A 21,449-nucleotide genomic window follows, 5' to 3' on the forward strand; every position below is an offset into this window, starting at 1 on the left:
GGAGTCTCACTCTGTCACCCAGGCTAGATTGGGAGTGCAGTGGCATGATCTCGGCTCACTGCAACTTCTGCCTCCCAGGTTCAAGCAATTCTCCTGCCTCAGCCTCCCGAGTAGCTGGGATTCCAGGTGCCCACCACCACGTGCAACTAATTTTTGTAATTTTAGTAGAGGCAGGGTTTCACCATTTTGGCCAGGCTGGTCTCGAACTCCTGACCTCAGGTGATCCACCCGCCTTGGCCTCCCAAAGTGCTGGGATTATAGGTATGAGCCACCATCCCCTGCCGGTGGCGCTGAAATGTTTTTAAAATTTTTAAATATTATAGCCTTTAGGTGGGCTGTGTGCATATATATATGTATATATACATACATACATACATATATACATATACATATATATATACACACGCACTCTGTAGTTTGCCACAGCCCTACAAGTTCCTATTGCGTGATTTCTTTTTTTTTTGAGACGGAGTCTCGCTCTGTCGCCCAGGCTGGAGTGCAGTGGTGCGATCTCCACTCACTGCAAGCTCCGCCCCCCGGGTTCACGCCATTCTCCTGCCTCAGCCTCCGGTGTAGCTGGGACTACAGGTGCCCACCACCACGCCCGGCTAATTTTTTGTATTTTTAGTAGAGACGGGGTTTCACCGTGTTAGCCAGGATGGTCTCGATCTCCTGATCTCGTGATCCGTCCACCTCAGCCTCCCAAAGTGCCGGGATTACAGGCGTGAGCCACCGTGCCTGGCTCTTGTTGCATGATTTCTAACCACTTCACACATTTATTCAGTCTGTGCAAAAGTAATTGCAGTTTTGCTATTAAAAGGAATGACAAAAACCGGAATTACTTTTGCACCAACCTAATACATTTTCCACTTGGCCCCTAAAGACACAAGTTTGCAACCCCTGAGGATTTAAAATTTCATCTTGATTCCTGTGTCTCTCACTGGTCCTTTCACTCTGCCCTCTGACCTTTTACCTCACTACTCCAGTATCTCCTTCCTTACATTGCTGATACCTTAGCCCAACCCATGTGACCCTCCCTCAGCCTCTTGCCAGATCTTCCTCTTTGACCCCTGACCTTTCTCTGATCCCTGACCTTCCACTTTCACCACCTCCTTTCAGTCAAAATTGTCACATCTTATCCCCACGTGCTGTCCTTTCCTCCTGGATTCCCTCCCTCCCAGGGTTCTTCCATAGACCCTGCCCTGGTGCCTGCACACCCTTTGACTTCTGACCTTGACCTTCAGGTCCTGGACGTGCTGTGCTCCCTGTGTGTGTGTAATGGTGTGGCTGTACGCTCCAACCAAGATCTTATTACTGAGAACTTGCTGCCTGGCCGTGAGCTTCTGCTGCAGACAAACCTCATCAACTATGTCACCAGGTCTGGCTCTTAACATCTGACCCCAGAACTCAGAACCTCTCAACCTTCTCCCTGACTTAGAGACTCCACACCCAGGTGGATGTCCCTTCGTTAATCTCCCACCCTAGGATTAACACCCAGTCCTCACAAATGTCCACTGTGGCCGCACTCACCCTTGGCATTCACTCCTCTTGTTCTGTCTTCCTGGCTCCATTTCTGCCTCTGATTCTCTCTCTCTCTCTCTCTCTCTCTCTCTCTTTTTTCTTTTTTTGTCTGCCTGTTTCTGTCTCGATTCTTCCTGCCTCTCTTTCTCCCTGTCTCTCTCCTATCTCTCTCTGTCTTTGGATGTCTGTCTCTCTCCCGCTTCCCACCACTTGGCTCTCCTCTCTGCCTCTCCCTCATCCCCCTCTCCTGTCCCATCTCTCCTGCAGCATCCGGCCCAACATCTTCGTGGGCCGAGCGGAGGGCACCACGCAGTACAGCAAATGGTACTTTGAGGTGATGGTGGACGAGGTGACTCCATTTCTGACAGCTCAGGCCACCCACTTGCGGGTGGGCTGGGCCCTCACCGAGGGCTACAGCCCCTACCCTGGGGGCGGCGAGGGCTGGGGCGGCAACGGGGTCGGCGATGACCTCTATTCCTACGGCTTTGATGGACTGCATCTCTGGACAGGTACCTGAACCCTGCCAGGGGACCCTCACCCCTGACCATTGACCCCAGTGTTTCTAAGACTCTGACCATACACCTTGGGGTTCTCAGGATCCTGACTCCCAGAAAAGATCAACTTTTGACCTTTTATTCCTCATTTCCCAAGACCCTAACCCCAGAGTTTCCAGCTTCCTAGCTCTGACGTGTATCCTCGTTACCTACAGAACTCTGATCCCTGAGTAGATGTGACCTCTGACCCTAGATATCCCAGAAGACCACTCAGATTACTGTGATCTCTGATCTTTGACTTTTGACCCCAGGATTATTTATTTATTTTATTTAATTTGTTTTGAAACGGAGTCTCACTCTGTCGCCCAGGCTGGAGTGCAGTAGCGTGATCTCGGCTCATTGCAACCTCTGCCTCCCGGGTTCAAGCGATTCTCCTGCCTCAGCCTCCCGAGTCACTGGGATTACAGGCGCCCACCACCAACCCTGACTCATTTTTGTATTTTTAGTAGAGACGGGGTTTCACCATATTGGCCAGGCCGGTCTTAAATTCCTGACCTCAAGTGATCCATCCGCCTTGGCCTCCCAAAGTGCTGGGATTACAGGTGTGAGTCATTGCATCCGGCCCCCAGGAGGATTTAATCTCTGGCCCAACAGCTCAGAATCCTAACTTCAGGGGAATCCTGACCTCTGCCCTTCATTTCAGAGCTACAGGAGCATCCAAGGGAACACTTTCAATTAGGGTTTACAAGTCCCCACAGGAGCCTCCAATATCTGTCCCTTTTGGTATCATTGGTTCCGTGGGACCTGTGACCTCTGACCCCTCTCTGGTGACTTCGACGCAGGACACGTGGCACGCCCAGTGACTTCCCCAGGGCAGCACCTCCTGGCCCCTGAAGACGTAGTCAGCTGCTGTCTGGACCTCAGCGTGCCGTCCATCTCCTTCCGCATCAATGGCTGCCCTGTGCAGGGCGTCTTTGAGTCCTTCAACCTGGACGGGCTTTTCTTCCCTGTTGTCAGCTTCTCGGCTGGTGTCAAGTGAGAACTCGCCCCCGCCCCTTGGCCAGTCCTCAGTCCTAGGACTGACCCGAGACAGCTTCCCAGTCATTCCATGGCCTCCCAGCAGGAGGCCGGGACACTGCAGTCTGCCATCAAGACTGACCAGTGGCCACAACCCTTACTTGAAGGTCCCAGGGACCTCCACGCGACCCCAGACTCTTTCCAATGACCTCAGATTCTCCCTAACCCCATGTCCTTCTAGTAACCTCTGAGATAGTGATCTCAGACTCTCCTAGTGGTCTCTCGACAACCCAATATTCTTCCAGTGACCTGCCAACGACCTCATACTTTCCCAATAACTCCAGAATCTGATGATGATCGCATGACTCCAGACCCTCCTTGACTCCCCAATGACCTCAGACTCTCCCAATGACTCCAGAATCTGATAATGATTTAATGACTCCAGACCCTCCTTAACCCCCTAATGACCTCAGACTCTTCCAATGACACCAGGCTCTCTCAATAATCTCTTAACAATGCCAGCAGCTCCCAATGACCTTTCAATAGACCCAGACTTGCCCAGTGACCCTGCTCCCAAATAACCCCAGTTATTCCAAAGTTGCCTCAATAAGCCAGTCCTTTCCCAATCACCCCAAGCTCTCTGAATGTCCATTCAGTGGTGTTTGCGTTTATCTCATAATTATAACAGATGCTCAGTGACTTCTCAGTGACCTTCTTCTTGATGTCCCCAAACCTTCCAATGTCCCTGAATGCTCTGTTGACCTGGGGTCTCCTCTGAAGGACTGTTCCATGACCTTGCAGTCATTTGAACTCTTCTGGATTAACCGCAGACCCTCCCACTCTGAACTCCCTGGCTCTTAATTCCCTTATGATATTCCTTTGACTCTAGACTTTCTTGTATGATTTCTAAATGATCTCCAGGAGACTATGACTGCCCGGTGACCTCAGGTCTCCCCAGAACTTTCCACTGATCCCAGGACTGCTTCCATGTCCCCCACTGACCACAGAGTGTCCCCTCTGTGATACCTCCCCTCAATGATCCACATTGTCCTTCCCCAGGGTGCGATTCCTCCTTGGTGGCCGCCATGGCGAATTCAAGTTCCTGCCCCCACCTGGCTATGCCCCATGCCATGAGGCTGTGCTCCCTCGAGAGCGACTCCATCTTGAACCCATCAAGGAGTATCGACGGGAGGGGCCCCGGGGGCCTCACCTGGTGGGCCCCAGTCGCTGCCTCTCACACACCGACTTTGTGCCCTGCCCTGTGGACACCGTTCAGGTACTGCCTGCCCTGCAAACGTTTTCTGGTGAGGCAGGGTCTCTTAGGAGTCAGGAGAGGGCTGGGTGCCATCGTTCACGCCTATAATCCCAGCACTTTGGGTGGCCAGGCACGGTGGCTTATGCCTGTAATCCCAGCACTTTGGGAGGCTGAGGCAGGCGGATCACCTGAGGTCAGGAGTTCAAGACCAGCCTGGCCAACATGGTGAAACCCTATCTCTACTAAAAATACAAAAAATTAGCTGGGCGTGGTGGTGGGTGCCTGTAATCTCAGCTACTCAGGAGGCTGAGGCAGGAGAGTCACTTGAACCTGGGAGATGGAGGTTGCAGTGAGCCGAGATCATGCCACTGCACTCCAGCCTGGGCAACAAGAGTGAAACTCCATCTCAAAACAAAACAAAACAAAAAACAAAAATTAGCATGGTGGCAAGTGCCTGTAATCCCAGCTACTCTGGAGGCTGAGGCAAGAGAATTGCTTGAACCTGGGAGGCAGAGGTTACAAAGAGCCAAGAGCACGCCACTACACTCCAGCCTGAGAAACTGAATGAGACTCCATCTCAAAACAAATAAACAAACAAAAACAACCAACATTTTGGAAAGCCGAAATGGGGGCCTCGCACTTGCCCAAAATTTTGAGACTAGTCTGAGTAACAAAGTGAGACCCCGTCTTTACAGAAAAAAAGTTTTAATATTTAAAAATTTAAACAATTTTTTAAAAGGAGTAAGAGCGTTGGGGAGCTGCCCTAGAAGCTGGGAACGTTGTTGTTTAACAGATGGAGAAACCCAGCACAGGGAGGCAAAGGATTCTGTCAGTGCAGAATTGCAGTCTCAGGGAGTCCTCACCACTGCCCCTCAAAGAAAAGGTGGCTCACAGCCGGGCGCGGTGGCTCAAGCCTGTAATCCCAGCACTTTGGGAGGCCGAGACGGGTGGATCACGAGGTCAGGAGATCAAGACCATCCTGGCTAACACGGTGAAACCCCGTCTCTACTAAAAAATACAAAAAACTAGCTGGGCGCGGTGGCGGGCGCCTGTAGTCCCAGCTACTCGGGAGGCTGAGGCAGGAGAATGGCGTGAACCCGGGAGGCGGAGCTTGCAGTGAGCCGAGATCCGGCCACTGCACTCCAGCCTGGGCGACAGAGAGAGACTCTGTCTCAAAAAAAAAAAAAAAAGAAAGAAAAAAAAGAAAAGGTGGCTCACACCTGTGATCCCAGAACTTTGAGAGGCCAAGACAGGAGGATTGCTTGAGTCCAGGAGTTTGGGACCAGCCTAGGCAACATAGTGAGACTCCGTCTCTACTAAAAATTAAAAGTTAACTGAGGCGATGATTCACAACTGTAGTCCCAGCTACTTGGGAGGCTGAGATGGGAGGGTCTCTTGAGCCCGGGGTTTCGAAGCTGCAGTGAGGCAGTGAGCTATGACTGTACCACTGCACTCCAGCCTGGGTAACAGAGCATAACCCTGAAAAAAAAAAAGGAAGGAAGAGAGAGAGAGAGAAAGAGAAAGAAAGAAAGAAAAAGAAAGAAAGAGAGACAAAGAAAAAGAAAGAGAGAGAGACAAAGAAAGAGAAAGAAAGAGAGAGAGGCTGGGTGTGTTGACTCACGCCTGTAATCTCAGCATTTTGGGAGGCTGAGGTGGGCAGATCACCTGAAGTCAGGAGTTCAAGACCAGCCTGGCCAACATGGTGAAACCCCATCTCTACTGAAAATACAAAAATGAGCCAGGCATGGTGGCGTGCACCTGTAATCTCAGCTATTCAGGAGGCTGAGGCAGCAGAATCACTTGAACCCGGGAGGTGGAGGTTGCAGTGAGCCGAGATTGCACCTTTGCACTCCAGCCTGGGCGACAGAGCGAGACTCTGCTCAAAAAAAGAAAGAAAGAAAGGACTGTTATTGCCCCCAAATTACAGTTGAGGAAAGCAAAGCCCAGAAACGCTAAGTAATCTATGCAATTCACACAGCAGATCTGAACCCAGGCGGTCCGATTCTGAAGCCTGTGGTCCTATCCACTATGATTTTTTTGGGCATATCTTCTATCCCAGGCCCCTCATGGCCCACTTTCCCTCCAAGCGTGTCCCTACATGCCTCACTGCAGCCTTGAATCCCCGGGCTCAAGAGACCCTCCCATCTCAGCCTCCCAAGTAGCTGGGACTACAGTCGTGGGTCATCACCTCAGCTAACTTTTAATTTTTAGTAGAGACGGGGTCTCACTATGTTGCCTAGGCTGGTCTCAAACTCCTGGACTCAAGTGATCCTCCTGCTTCGGTCTCTCAAAGTTCTGGGATCACAGGTGTGAGCCACCTTTTCTTTGAGGGGCAGTGGTGAGGACTCCCTGAGACTGCGATTCTGCCCTGACGGAATCCTTTGCCTCTCTGTACTCCGTTTCTCCATCTGTTAAACAACGAGGTTCCCAGCTTCTAGGGCAGCTCCCCACCGCTCTCACTCCTTTTAAAAAATTGTTTCAATTTTTAAATAGTAAAAAATTGTTTAGATTTGTATTTTTAGAAGAGAAGGGGTTTCACCATGTTGCCCAGACTGGTCTTGAACTCCTGACCTCAGGCAATCTGCCCCCACCTTAGCCTCCCAAAGTGCTTGGATTACAGACGTGAGCCACCACGGCTGGCCCCGGATAATTCCTTAATTCTGAGGATGCTAAGCCCTCACCCATCTGAGTGTCAACCCTGGAATCAAGGCGAGGGATGGGGAGCAGGGCTGCGGGACGGCGGGAAAGGGGGTGCTAGACGAGCCTTCCAGGGCTCACAGGTGTCCTTGGGAAGAGGGGTTATGATGGAGGAGGGTAGAGGGATCTTGGGGATCTCAAGAACGTCCCTGTGCCCTTAGATCGTCCTGCCACCCCATCTGGAGCGCATTCGGGAGAAGCTGGCGGAGAACATCCACGAGCTCTGGGCGCTGACCCGCATTGAGCAAGGCTGGACCTATGGCCCGGTGAGGCGCTGCCTGCAGCCTGCGGGAGGCCGGCTAGACTTGTGGTGCCAGGAGGGAGAACGGCTCACTGGCGGGGAGGAGGGAAGGACCGCAGGGCACCAGGGGGTCCTTGGACTGAGGGTGGCACAACTAGGGTTGGAGGTCAGGGGTCACGGTCTGGGCATGCGGAGAGTGGGGAGAAAAGGGGAGGCTGAGGAGTTGACCCCGCGTTTTCTTCAGGTTCGGGATGACAACAAGAGGCTGCACCCGTGTCTTGTGGACTTCCACAGCCTTCCAGAGCCCGAGAGGAACTACAACCTGCAGATGTCGGGGGAGACGCTCAAGTGAGGGCCCAGAGGAGCGGGGGGCTGGGGCCGGCCACTGGTGCAGTGAGAGAGGGAGGCATGGAGAGCCGGGGCAGGAGGTAGAGACTGAGAGAGAGAAGGATGGATGGGACAGGGATTGTGAGACAGAAACAAACGGGGAGTGGCCGGGCATGGTGGCTCACACCTGTAATCCTAGCATTTTGGGAAGCCGAGGTGGGTGGATCACTTGAGGTCAGGAGTTTGAGACCAGCCTGGCCAACATGGTGAAACCGCATCTCTACTAAAAATACAAATATTAGCCGGGCGTGGTGGTGCATACCTGTAATCCCAGGTACTCGGGAGGCTGAGGCAGCAGAATCGCTTGAACCCAGGAGGCAGAGATTGCAGTGAACTGAGATCACACTACTGCACTCTAGCCTGGGCGACAGAGAGACTCGGTTTCAAAAAAAAAACAAAAAAAAAAACAAAAAAAGATGCAAACGGAGAGCAAGAAAGAGACAGAGGCAGAACGAGAGAGAAAGAAAAGGCAGGGATGGAAAGAGAGAGGGATGCAGGAAGAAACATGAGAAACAGCAGACAGGAAAAGACAGACATGGTCAGTTATACAGACAAAGATGCAGGGAAAGACGGAAGTCACGAAGCCTGAGGCCAGGATCAAGAGAGACAGGGCCAGAGCATCCCAGACACTGAAGCAGCAGAGGCAGAGGGAGCTGGAGACCCTGAGGCCTTGGGAGGAGATGGGAGCAGAGAGCTCCGAGGGGTGTGACCTGTTGCCCCGGCTCCCCCACCCCCAGGACTCTGCTGGCTCTGGGCTGCCACGTGGGTATGGCGGATGAGAAGGCGGAGGACAACCTGAAGAAGACAAAACTCCCCAAGACGTGAGTGTGGGCGGCCAGGTCCTGTCTGGGGATGGACTGGGGGCTGGGGATGCCGTACTAAGGGCTAGGGAGATTGAGGGATCTTGTGGGGAAGTTGAGGTTAGAGAGAAAGGAGCCTTGGGTTAGGGCAAAGGTCACAGGGTCAAGTCTCTGTGGTCAGAGGGGAATGTCCAGGATTGAGGAGTTAGGAACTCCAAGAGAGACAGAGGGTGTGAATCGAGGATCCAGGGTCAGGATCTGCCCAGAATCAGGGAAAATGAGAGCAGAGGTCACATGTCCACGTAAGGGGTAAGGGGCCAATGATAATCTGGAGGTTGTTGGAGTTGTATAAGTAAGGGATCCTGAAATTATAGATGAGCAGTTACAGGTCTTGAGTTCAGAGGTCAAGGACTCCAAACCCAGGGGTTTGGGGGTGATGAGGCCTGGGATCAGAGTAAGAAAACTCAAAGTGGGCTGGATGAGGTGGCTTACACCTGTAATCCCAGCACTTTGGGAGGTTGAGGCAAGAAGAACACTTGAGCCCAGTTCAAGACCAGCCTGGGCAACCTGGCGAGACCCCTCTGCAAAAAATTTAAAAATTAGCAGGGCTTGGTGGTGGGACATGCCTGTAGTTCCAGCAACTTGGGAGCTTGAGCTGGGAGAATTGCTTGAGCCCAGGAGTTTGAGGCTGCAGTGAGCCATGACTGCACCACTACACTCCAGCCTGGGTGACAGCACGAGACAAGAACCTCAAAAAACAAAAATAGCTGGGCACAGTCGCTCACGCCTGTAATGCCAGCCCTTTGAGAGCCTGAGGTGGGCAGATCACCTGAGATCGGGAGTTCGAGACCAGCCTGACCAACATGGTGAAACCCACTCTTTACGAAAAATACAAAATGAGCCAGGCGTGGTGGCTCATTACATGCCTGTAATCCCCGCTACTCAGGAGGCTGAGGCAGGAGAATCGCTTGAACCCAGGAGGTGGAGGTTGCAGTGAGCCAAGATCATGCCATTGCACTCCAGCTTGGGCAACAAGAGTGAAACTCCGTCTCAAAAAAAAAAAAAAAAAGGAAAAACCTCAAAGTTAAGGGTGAGAGGTCCGAGAGAGTTCCAGGGTTAGAGATAGGGGTCCCAAAGTCAAGACAAAGGGGGCCAGAGGCCATTGATATCAAAGCCCTTGCTAGGGTCCCGTGATCCTAGGCTCAGAAGCCAGGGATCTCAAAGTTTATTCTAAAATTTCATAGAACTGCAACATTAGGTCAAAGGCCGGAAACGCCAAAGCTGGGACAAGGGTCAGCAGTCAGGGATCCCGTACAGTGCAGGGCCCAGAAGTGGACGTGAGGACCTTGTCCCACCGAGTCCCTGCCATGCCTGCAGGTATATGATGAGCAATGGGTACAAGCCGGCTCCGCTGGACCTGAGCCACGTGCGGCTGACGCCGGCGCAGACGACACTGGTGGACCGTCTGGCAGAAAATGGGCACAACGTGTGGGCCCGAGACCGTGTGGGCCAGGGCTGGAGCTACAGTGCGGTGCAGGACATCCCCGCGCGCCGAAACCCACGGCTCGTGCCCTACCGCCTCCTGGACGAGGCCACCAAGCGCAGCAACCGGGACAGCCTCTGCCAGGCCGTGCGCACCCTCCTAGGTTACGGCTACAACATCGAGCCTCCTGACCAGGAGCCCAGTGAGTGCTTACCCCCGGCCCTGGCCGCAACTCCTACCCCAACTCTGACCCCAGCCCCGACCCCTGATCTCTGACTTCACTCAACCCCCAAATGAGCTATATCTCTTTTTTTTTTTTTTTTGAGACGGAGTCTCACTCTGTCGCCTAGGCTGGAGTGCAGTGGCCGGATCTCAGCTCACTGCAAGCTCCACCTCCTGGGTTCAGGCCATTCTCCTGGCTCAGCCTCCCGAGTAGCTGGGACAACAGGTGCCCACCACCATGCCAGGCTAATTTTTTGTATTTTTAGTAGAGACGGGGTTTCACCGTGTTAGCCAGGATGATCTCGATCTCCTGACCTCGTGATCCACCTGCTTTGGCCTCCCAAAGTGCTGGGACTACAGGAATGAGCCACCTCGCCCGGCCCAAATGGACTATGTCTATCACATCGAGCAGACTGACCTCTACCTGAAACTCTTACCCTTACCCCAGTTCCAACTCGGAACCTGGTGGAACCACTTCCCTTGACCTGATTCCAGCCCTGCCTGGGCTGACTGCAACCCAGAGCTGTCAGCCTAGGAACCCAATGAGTGCCAACCCCACCCTTGACACTGACTCCTGACCTCTAGCTTTGACCCCTAATCACTAATCTCTGAACTGTAGCTACCACATGGAGGCACCCAACCAAGGGCTTAGAGAGCCTGTCATCCCTACCCCTAACCTGACTCCTGACCTATCACTGGCTTCCAATCCCAGCCTTGACCCCAAACCCTGGCCATGGTCCCCAACCTTCAGTTTCTCAACTCTTGGCCCCAACCCAAGTTTCCATCCCTTCCATAACCCTGGCCCTGACCCTCCAATCCTGGTCTCAACCCTTGATTCTAATAAACCCTAATCTTGACCTTTAACCCCAGACCATAACTCTGACCAGTTCACTGACTTGACTTTTTCCTTCTATGTCTCTGCCAGTATCCCTGTTCTCTGAGAACTCTGACTGCTACAGAGATGGGGGTCTCTCTCAACAGGTCCCTACCTCTCTCTGACTATTCTGAGGTTCGCCAATTCTCCTCTAACTCCAAGAAATTGACCTTCTTCCAACAGTTCCCCAAAGCCCTTACTGTCCCTGGTCTCTTCTACCAACTTCTCAATGTCTTAGGATCCACTTTCTACCCAGCCCCTCTGACTCTGCCTGGCCTCATTTATAGGTCAGGTGGAGAACCAGTCTCGTTGGGACCGGGTGCGCATCTTCCGGGCAGAGAAATCCTATGCAGTGCAGAGCGGCCGCTGGTACTTCGAGTTTGAAGCAGTCACCACAGGCGAGATGCGAGTGGGCTGGGCGAGGCCCGAGCTGAGGCCTGATGTAGAGCTGGGAGCTGATGAGCTGGCCTATGTCTTCAATGGGCACCGCGTGGGTACCTCCCTAGGCACCATTCTGCCAGGTCCTGTGGTCTCTCCCACAGCTTGTCTACTCTGGCCCTGCCTCTGTCTGTGCCTCACTCTGTCCCCACTTCCTGCATCTACTGTACCACTCATCCACCCATCCATTCATCCATTCAACCATGATTCATCCATCCATCAATCTGTCAGACATCCATCTATCCAACCAACAATTCATCCATGTATCCATCCATCCATCATCCATCCATCATTCATCCATCCATCCAGCCATCCATCCATCATCCATCCATCCATCCATCCATCCATCAATCCATCATCCATCCATCATCCATCCATCCATCCATCCATCCATCCATCCATCCATCCATCCATCCATCCATCCATCCATCCATCCATCATCCATCCATCATCCATCCATCCATCCATCATCCATCCATCCGACCATCCATCATCCATCCATCCAACCATCCATCATCCATCCATCCATCCAACCATCCATCATCCATTCATCCATCCCACCATCTATCCATCCATCATCCATCCATCCATCCAGATAACCAACCATCCATCCATCCATCCAACCATCCATCATCCATCCATCCATCCAACCATCCATCATCCATTCATCCATCCTACCATCTATCCATCCATCATCCATCCATCCATTCATCCATCATCCATCCATCATCCATCCATCATCCATCCATCCAACCATCCATCATCCATTCATCCATCCAACCATCCATCCATCCATCCATCCATCCAGCCATCCATCCATCCATCCATCCAGATAACCAACCATCCATTCATCCAGCCAACATAGGGAGACACCATCTCTACAAAAAATAAAAAAAATTAGGCAGGCAAGGTAGCATGCACATATAGTCCCATCATCCATTCATCCATCCATCCATCCATCCATCCATCCATCCATCTGTTGTCTATCCAACTGACCAGCCAACCATGCATCCATCCATCCATTCAACCATCCATCCATCATCCATTCATCCCTCATCTGTCCAACCAACCATCCATCCATTCTTCCAGCCAACTGTCCATCCATCCATCCAACAACCGTCTGTCCATCCAACAACCATTTATACAACCATCCTTCCCTTCCTCCATCTGTCCATCATCCATTTATCTATCCTTGCACCTACTTAGACTTTCTTCTTTCTCTGCATCAACCCAGGTAGATTCTCAACTTTCCAGTCATTCTTCTGTCCAGTCATATACTCAACTTCTCACCCATCCATCTGTCTCCTTAGCCACTCATCTATTTTGTGCACAGATATAAGCATATATGGATCTGTATGGGAGACACTGATAGGTTCGTTTTTCCTTTCCATCCCTCTGCTTACTGCTGCTTCCAGCCCCCCACTACCACTTTGGTGGTCTGCATAATGCCAGCCATGGCAATAGCAGAGAACCCAGGCAGAAGGGATGAGTGGGGAAAAAAATTCCTGTGATCATGGTTGCAAATGTGAGGAAAGATGGAGACACTGTGGGGTGACCCCTCTTCCATACCACATGCCCTGAACCTGACACTTCGAATGTCTGTCTTCATATATCTCTCCCTCCCTGCTTCCTTATCTCTCCATTTCTCTGTGTGTCTCCCCACACCATGTCTTCTCTGGCCCTCCTCACAGGGCCAGCGCTGGCACTTGGGTAGTGAACCATTTGGGCGCCCCTGGCAGCCAGGCGATGTCGTTGGCTGTATGATCGACCTCACAGAGAACACCATTATCTTCACCCTCAATGGCGAGGTCCTCATGTCTGACTCGGGCTCCGAAACAGCCTTCCGGGAGATTGAGATTGGGGACGGTGAGTGCTGAGACCCCTTCACGTGCCCTTTCTTGTTTTCCTCTGTCTCTCCCGACCTTGCACTGCCCTTCTGGCTCCAGCTCTCCCAGCCCTACCTCCTCCCCTCGGCTCCCCCTGCCCTGCCCACCTGCCCTCACCCCTGCCCATCCATCCGCTCCCACCAGGCTTCCTGCCCGTCTGCAGCTTGGGACCTGGCCAGGTGGGTCACCTGAACCTGGGCCAGGACGTGAGCTCCCTGCGGTTCTTTGCCATCTGTGGCCTCCAGGAAGGCTTTGAGCCATTTGCCATCAACATGCAGCGCCCAGTCACCACCTGGTTCAGCAAAGGCCTGCCCCAGTTTGAGCCAGTGCCCCTTGAACACCCTCACTATGAGGTAAGGACTGAGCCCCCTCAATGCCTTCTCGTCTGCCTCCAAAGCTCCTTCTTTCCACAGTGCTCTTCCTTGAGTTTCTCTTTTCCCTCCATGTTAGCACACAAACCACGTGGAAGCGAGTGTCAGGGTAATGGGCTCGCGGGCTGTATGACTCGGGGTACAACTTTGGCAAACCATAGCTTCCTGAGGTCCAGGTGCCTCACCTATAAAACAAGGGAAACCCTGCCTGGGCAACAAGCAAAACTCCATCTCTAAAAATAAAAAAAAAATTAAGTCTAGGCACGGTAGCTCATGCCTGTAATCCCAGCACTTAAGGGGGCTGAGGCGGGAGGATCCCTTGAGCCCAGGAGTTCAAGACCAGCCTTGGCAACATAGGGACGATTTTGGAGGTCGGGACCAGCCTAGGCAACATGGTGAAACCCTGTCTCTACCAAAAATACAAAAATTAGCCAGGCATGTTGGCTCGTGCTTGAACCCAGGAGGCAGAAGTTGCAGTGAGCCAAGATCGCACGATTGCACTCCAGCCTAGGTGACAGAGCGAGACTGTCTCAAGAAAAAAAAAGAAGAAGAAGTCTGAGAACAAAGGGATACCCCATCTCTACAAAAAATAAAAAAATTAGCCAGGTGTGTAGTATGCACACATAGCCCCAGCTACTCAGAAGGCTGAGACTGGAGAATTGCTTGATTCCAAGAGGTCAAGGCTGCAGTGAATTAGCCAGATGTGGTGGCACATGCCTGTAATTCCAGCTACTTAGGGAACTGAGGCAGGAGACTCGCTTGAACACGGGAGACGGAGGTTGCAGTGAGCCAAGATCGTGCCATTGCACTCCAGCCTGGGCAAGGAGAGCCAAACTCCATCTCAAAAAGAAAAAAAAAAGTTAAAGGCTGCAGTGAGCTGTGTTCACACCACTGCACTCCAGCCTAAGAGACAGAGCAAGACCCTATCTCACAAACAATTTTTTTTTTTTTTTTTTTTTTTTTTTTTTTGAGACAGAGTCTCGCTCTGTCACCCAGGCTGGAGTGCAGTGGCCGGATCTCAGCTCACTGCAAGCTCCGCCTCCCGGGTTCACGCCATTCTCCTGCCTCAGCCTCCCGAGTAGCTGGGACTACAGGCGCCTGCCACCTCGCCCGGCTAAGTTTTTGTATTTTTAGTAGAGACGGGGTTTCACTGTGTTAGCCAGGATGGTCTCGATCTCCTGACCTCGTGATCTGCCCGTCTCGGCCTCCCAAAGTGCTGGGATTACAGGCTTGAGCCACCTCGCCCGGCCACAATTTTTTTTAATAAATAATTTTTAAAACTCAGGAGGTGGAGGTTGTAGTGAGCTGAGATTGCATCACTGCACTCCAGCCTGGGCGACAGAGCGAGACAAAAGGAGACAAAAAAACAAAACAAAAGGACTCTGCAAAACGAGTTTTAAGTATGGGAACGTCCAGTTGAGGTCTGAGTTTTGGAAAGGTCCCTATTGGCAGTGGATTGTAGGAGGTGAGAGTGCAGTCAGAAGGACCTTAGAGGTGGCTGGGACGGGGCAGTACTGCGGAGTGGATGCGGAGTTCCTGACACCTGCCACTACCAGATGTCCCCAGCCCAAGGCACAGCATGCTACACAGCAGTGAGAATGAATACATGGAAATACACACAGCCATGTGGACGAATCTCAGACATAATGTCGAGTAGAACAAGCCAGAGACAAGACAGCACGGGCTGTGGGATTCCATTCACAGAAAGTTCAAGAACAGGCAGAGCGGATCTGTGGTGTGCTAAGTTGGGAAATTGGTTACTATGAAAGAATAACTCAGAGACATTGTTAGTTACTTTGAATGCAAATCACAGGAGGGAGATCAGTCAGTAGACTGTCGCTAAAGAGCAAAGGCTGCTTGGATGCGGTGGCTCACGCCTATAATCTCAGCACTTTGGGAGGCCAAGGTGGGAGGATCACTTGAGCCTGGGAATTCAAGACCAGCCTGGGCAACATAGCAAAACCCTGTCTCTACACAGAATAAACAAAATTATTCGGGCATGGTGGTATGTGCCTGTGGTCCCAGCTACTTGGGAGGCTGAAGTGTGAGGATTGTTTGAGCTCAGGATTTCGAGGCTGCAGTGAACCGTGGTTGCACCAGTACATTCCAGCTCAGGTGACAGAGCAAGACCTGTCTCTAAGAAAAAAGAGTGAAGGCAGAAACCAGATTTATAAGACAGAGGGGAGAAAGAGGATAGAAAAGAAACCCCTAAATAGGGAGTCTGAGAACAGGCGGGGCTTGGTGGCTCATGCCTGTAATCCCAGCACTTTGGGAGGCTGACGTGGGTGGATCACCTGAGGTCAGGAATTTGACACCAGCCTGGCCAACATGGTGAAACCCCATCTCTTCTAAAAATACAAAAAATTAACCAGGCATGGTGCCGGGCGCGTATAATCCCAGTTACTCGGGAGGCTGAGGCAGAAGAATCGCTTGAACCCAGGAGGCAGAGGTTGCAGTGAGCCAAGATTGCACCATTGCACTCCAGCCTGGGTGACAGAGTGAAACTCAGTCTCAAGAAAAAAAAAAAAATAGATTCTGAGAACAAAGAATCTTGTATGCAAGGAGTACCTAGGTACTCCTTGCCAGCCAATGAATTTTGGGGCAAATTCATTGGCTGGCAAGGAGTACCTAGGTTCATCTTGGCAACTGGTCCTTGGAGAGGTTAACCTGAGGAGGGGCATGAAAGAGAACAACTTTATCTTTTTTTTTTTTTTGAGACTAAGTCTCGCTCTGTCACCCAGGCTCGGCTCACTGCAAGCTCCGCCTCCTGGGTTCACGCCATTCTCCTGCCTCAGCCTCCGGAGTAGCTGGGACTATAGACGCCTGCCACCACACCCAGCTAATTTTTTGTATTTTTTTAGTACAGACAGGGTTTCACCGTGTTAGCCAGGATGGTCTCGATCTCCTGACCTCGTGATCCACCCGCCTCGGCCTCCCGAAGTGCTGGGATTACAGGCGTGAGCCACGGCGCCCGGCCCAAAAGAGAACAGCTGTCATTGTTTACCGAGTCTCTAGAAGACTTTCGAGAGTCCATTGTTTTTGTTTTTTGTTTTTTGAGACAGGGTCTCACTCTGTCACCCAGGCTGGAGGCCAGTGGCAAGATCTCAGCTCCCCGCAACCTCCACCTCCCTGATTCAAGCGATTCTTTTGCCTCAGCCTCCTTAGTAGCTGGAATTATAGGCATGCGCCAGCTTGCCTGGCTAATTTTTTGTATTTTTAGTAGAGACGAGGTTTCACCATGTTGGCCAGGCTGGTCTCAAACTCCTGACCTCAGGTGATCAGCCCGCCTCAGCCTCCCAAAGTGCTGGGATTACAGGCATGAGCCACTGCGCCCGGCCGCTATTCGTGGAATTGTAACTGAACACAGGTTCAGTTGCTCATCAGTTACAGAGTCTGGTTAACAAGATCAAGGTCTGATAGAAAGAGAATGACTTTATTCACCAAAACTAGTCATGGAGAAGTGACTGGATTCCCATCCAAAGCAACCACTTCAAATCTGTGGGGGAAAGCAAGGGTTTAAAAAGGGGAAACTTGGCTGGGGGTGGTGGTTCACGCCTGTAATCCTAACACTTTGGGAGACTGAGGCAGGCAGATCACATGAGCTCAGGAGGTCAAGACCAGCCTAGGCAACATGGTGAAACCCTGTCTCTACCAAAAATACAAAAATTAGCCAGGCATGTTGGCTCGTGCTTGAACCCAGGAGGCAGAAGTTGCAGTGAGCCAAGATCGTACAATTGCACTCCAGCCTAGGTGACAGAGTGAGACTCTGTCTCAAGAAAAAAAAAAAAAGAAGAAGTCTGAGAACAAAGAATCTTGTACGCACAGTTTTGGGGCAAATTTTCAGGAGGCTGAGACAAGAGAATCATTTGAACCCTGTAGGTGGAGGTTTCAGTGAGTGGAGATCCTGCTACTGCACTCCAGCCTGGGCTACAGAGCAAGACTATCTCAAAAAAAAAAAAAAAAAATTTCATTGAAGTTGAGCTGCCGGGTTACAGAATGACAGAATGGAGGGTTGGATGGATGTAGGTAGGTTTTGGAAGTTACCCCAATTGATTCCAGGGTGTGTCCAGGGCTGTCACTGTACACGATGCCCAAAGAAAGGCTGCAGAAGGCTGCAGGCACCCCCGGGCCCAGCGGTGTACCCGGCCGGGAGCTTCATCCGCCTGCAGGAGGGGGCGCCCTTGACTAATTCCTACGCGAGTGCTCTATGGCCTAATGGTGGCTCTGTGGGTGACCAGGTGTGGGACCAACGGCCTGGCCTAGCCCACCTGCCCAGCTCAGTGCTCCATTCCCTGCCACCCCAGGTAGCCCGAGTGGACGGGACTGTGGACACGCCCCCCTGTCTGCGTCTGACTCACCGCACCTGGGGCTCCCAGAACAGCCTGGTGGAGATGCTCTTCCTGAGGCTGAGCCTCCCAGTCCAGTTCCACCAGCACTTCCGCTGCACCGCAGGGGCCACTCCGCTGGCACCCCCCGGCCTGCAGCCCCCTGCCGAGGACGAGGCCCGGGCGGCGGAACCCGACCCTGACTACGAAAACCTGCGCCGCTCAGCTGGGGGCTGGGGCGAGGCCGAGAACGGCAAAGAAGGGACTGCGAAGGAGGGCGCCCCCGGGGGCACCCCGCAGGCGGGGGGAGAGGCACAGCCCGCCAGGGCTGAGAATGAGAAGGACGCCACCACCGAGAAGAACAAGAAGAGAGGGTGAGTCGAGGGGGCCCAGAGTGGGGATTGGGGGCTGCCTTGGGACCCCCTAAGTTGGCAGCCACAGTAACCTGAGAAACCCCCATTGTACCCCAAAGTAGCCCCATATATGCTAAGTGGAGTAAGAATACTCCTTGTATTCTTGATAAATACATGGATGAATCCTATCATGTCTCCAGTGAACCCCATTTTTTCCTGGGATGTCCTAATGTCCCCAAGGATATATAATTGGGTACCCTACTATCTGTATGGAGAGCTCTATTATCCTTCAGTACTTGGAGGGCCCTAAAGGGCTTCGCCCAATGGACCTTATCATCCGTGGACACTAAAAGGTACTTCAGTATCTCTCTAGGAGAGTTTACTGCACCCTAAGGCATCCCAGTGAACACCCAGTGGTCTTCTAAATGGGGGTCCTTTCTGTGTCACAAATGTACCCCCCAAAAGCTAACTTAAAGGGAGACTCTGAGAAGGTACTAAATCTGCTTTTTCCCTACAATGGCAGTGGTTTTCCTGTTGTTTTTTTTTTGTTTTTGTTTTTTTTTCTTTTGAGATGGAGTCAGTCTCTGTTGCCAGACTGGAGTGCAATGGTGCAATCTCAGCTCCCTGCAACCTCTGCCTCCCGGGTTCAAGCGATTCTCCTGCCTCAGCCTCCTGAGTAGCTGGGATTACAGGCATGCGCCACCATGCCTGGCTAATTTTTGTATTTTTAGTAGAGACGGGGTTTTGCCATATTGGCCAGGCTGGTCTCAAACTCCTGATCTCAGGTGATCCACCCACCTCAGCCTCCCAAAGTGCTGGGATTACAGGCGTGAGACACCATGCCTGGCTCCTTTTTTTTTTTTTTTTTGAGACGGAGTCTCGCTCTGTTGTCCAGGCTGGAGTCCAGTGGCACAATCTCGGCTCTCTGCAATCTCCGCCTCCTGGGTTCAAGCAATTCTCCTGCCCCAGCTTCCTGAGTATCTGGGACTACAGGCATGCACCACCACATCTGCCTAATTTTTGTATTTTTAGTAGAGACGGTTTCACCATGTTGGCCAGGCTGGTCTCGAACTCCTGACCTCAGGTGATACGTACAATAGCAGTGGTTTTCAATGGAATTGAAAACCCATTGTGTCTCTTGGTGGATATTTGGAAATGATGGAGTCTTTGTGGTCATTACAGTTTGGGAGGGGCTGCTGCTGCTCGGCGGAGGCCCCGGGGTTCCACCTACCTTGCAGTGTACAAAACAGTGCCGCACAATGAAGACTTATCCTTTTCCAAGTGCATTTAGCACCCATCTGAGAAATGCATGTGGGAAATGCTGACTTAGGGGGACCCCCATATGCCCCAGTGGGGACCTCCATATTCCCAGAAGGCACCTTTAATTTGGGTAACTCAGCATCCACAAGCGCAGAGCACAACACTTCCAGAACGGATTAGGCTGGGGTAGGTGGGAAGCCAGCCTTCTAGAGGCCATACCTGGGGTATTAGAAGCAGGGTGTATCCAAGCTGGATGTGGGGGGCATGAATGTTGCAGTGGGAGGGCTGGGCTTGAAAGCTGGTACTTATGGCGCCTCTCCTCCCACCACCAGCTTCTTATTCAAGGCCAAGAAGGTCGCCATGATGACCCAACCACCGGCCACCCCCACGCTGCCTCGGCTCCCTCACGATGTGGTGCCTGCAGACAACCGCGATGACCCTGAGATCATCCTCAACACCACCACGGTGTGGATCAGGAACCCTCAATTTTGGGGTCCCCCCGCATAGCATAGGCACTCCTGAATTTCCAAGTTTAGTGTGACAGTCCCCAGTAACTGCCCACCTTACACTGGGGACTCCCCAATATACACTAGAAACTCACAAAATATGGCACACACGGATTTAATCCTTTGAACCCCTAAGTCCATATAGCTACCGGCCCACAAATGGCAGGGGGTACAGTAGAGGTACACAGCACACTGATATAACTCCCGGGGATCCCCAAAGCCAGGGCATAAGCCATTACAGACTAGGGACCCCAACATTTGGGCTCACCCATATAAACACAGTACCTTCAATGTAATACCTACTCTAATATATTACTGGGAACAAAAATTCATAATTGTCTTAATATAGTTTTGGGATTCCCCAAATCCAAAATATTTCATAGACAGACAGCCTAGTGCAGTGCTCCCCAACTATTTTGGTACCAGGGACCAATTCTATGGAAGACAGTTTTTCCATGGACCAGGGATGTGGGGATGTGGGGATGTGGGGATGTGGGGAGGGATGATTTCAGGATGAAATGTTCCATCTCGGATCATCAGGCATAGATTCTGGGTTTGTTTTTTTTTTCGTTGTTTTGTTTTGTTTTTTTTTTTTGAGATGGAGTCTTGCTCTGTTGCCCAATCTAGAGTGCAGTGGCACGATCTCGGCTCATTGCAACCTCTGCCTCCTGGGTTCAAACGATTCTCCTGCCTCAGCCTCCTGAGCAGCTGGGATAACAGGCTCCTAGCACCATGCCCAGCTGATTTGTGTTTTTTGTTTTTTTGAGATGGAGTCTCGGTCTGTTGCCCAGGCTGGAGTGCAGTGGCGCGATCTCGGCTCACTGCAACCTCTGCCTCCCAGCTTCAAGCGATTCTTCTGCCTCAGCCTCCTGAGTAGCTGAGACTATAGGCACATGCCACCATGCCTGGCTAATTTTTGTATTTTTAGTAGAAACGGAGTTTTACCATATTGGCCAGGCTGGTCTCGAACTCCTGACCTCGTGATCTGCCTGCCTCGGCCTCCCAAAGTGCTGGGACTACAGGCATGAGCCACCGTGCCTGGCCTAAATTTCGTATTTTTAGTAGAAACGGGGTGTCACCATGTTGGCCAGGTTGGTCTCGAATCCCCAACCTCAAATGATCCTCCTGCCTTGGACTCCCAAAGTTCTGGGATTACAGGCGTGAGCCACTGCTCCCAGCTCTAGATTCTTACAAGGAGTGCTCACCCTAGATGGCTTGGATCCTGGTACCAATCCACAGCCTGGGTTTGGGGATCCCTGGCCTCGAGGTTAGGATCGTGGGCCGCCTGGGTGCCACTTGGGCAAGTCATTTCACCACTC

General features: G+C 52.0%; 2 protein-coding genes across 18 annotated transcripts in view; one reads left to right on the forward strand and one right to left on the reverse strand.

Annotated features, from left to right (window-relative positions):
- YIF1B (Yip1 interacting factor homolog B, membrane trafficking protein) overlaps nucleotides 1-21,449 on the reverse strand; it is a 287,798-nt gene that overhangs the window by 220,904 nt on the left and 45,445 nt on the right. The window contains exon 1 of one of the 15 annotated variants that reach the window (XM_050769143.1): nucleotides 18,156-18,160. The exons of 10 other annotated variants lie outside the window; for them this stretch is intronic. The gene's annotated coding sequence lies outside the window, so the exon portion shown is untranslated. 4 more of the 15 variants (XM_050769138.1, XM_050769162.1, XM_050769152.1 and 1 more) reach the window with 4 other exon arrangements.
- RYR1 (ryanodine receptor 1) overlaps nucleotides 1-21,449 on the forward strand; it is a 158,547-nt gene that overhangs the window by 23,335 nt on the left and 113,763 nt on the right. For all 3 annotated transcript variants that reach the window (XM_050768867.1, XM_050768868.1, XM_050768869.1), the window contains exons 17-29: nucleotides 1,245-1,378; nucleotides 1,789-2,030; nucleotides 2,858-3,050; nucleotides 4,092-4,308; nucleotides 7,146-7,250; nucleotides 7,470-7,573; nucleotides 8,350-8,433; nucleotides 9,790-10,097; nucleotides 11,279-11,481; nucleotides 13,121-13,295; nucleotides 13,460-13,668; nucleotides 17,991-18,385; nucleotides 19,957-20,089. In XM_050768867.1, the coding sequence (XP_050624824.1) occupies nucleotides 1,245-1,378; nucleotides 1,789-2,030; nucleotides 2,858-3,050; nucleotides 4,092-4,308; nucleotides 7,146-7,250; nucleotides 7,470-7,573; nucleotides 8,350-8,433; nucleotides 9,790-10,097; nucleotides 11,279-11,481; nucleotides 13,121-13,295; nucleotides 13,460-13,668; nucleotides 17,991-18,385; nucleotides 19,957-20,089 (2,502 nt within the window). The remainder of the gene's footprint in view (nucleotides 1-1,244; nucleotides 1,379-1,788; nucleotides 2,031-2,857; nucleotides 3,051-4,091; nucleotides 4,309-7,145; nucleotides 7,251-7,469; nucleotides 7,574-8,349; nucleotides 8,434-9,789; nucleotides 10,098-11,278; nucleotides 11,482-13,120; nucleotides 13,296-13,459; nucleotides 13,669-17,990; nucleotides 18,386-19,956; nucleotides 20,090-21,449) is intronic.

The sequence above is a fragment of the Macaca thibetana genome, chromosome 19 (assembly GCF_024542745.1).
Source record: "Macaca thibetana thibetana isolate TM-01 chromosome 19, ASM2454274v1, whole genome shotgun sequence".
NCBI classification, from domain to species: Eukaryota; Metazoa; Chordata; class Mammalia; order Primates; family Cercopithecidae; genus Macaca; species Macaca thibetana.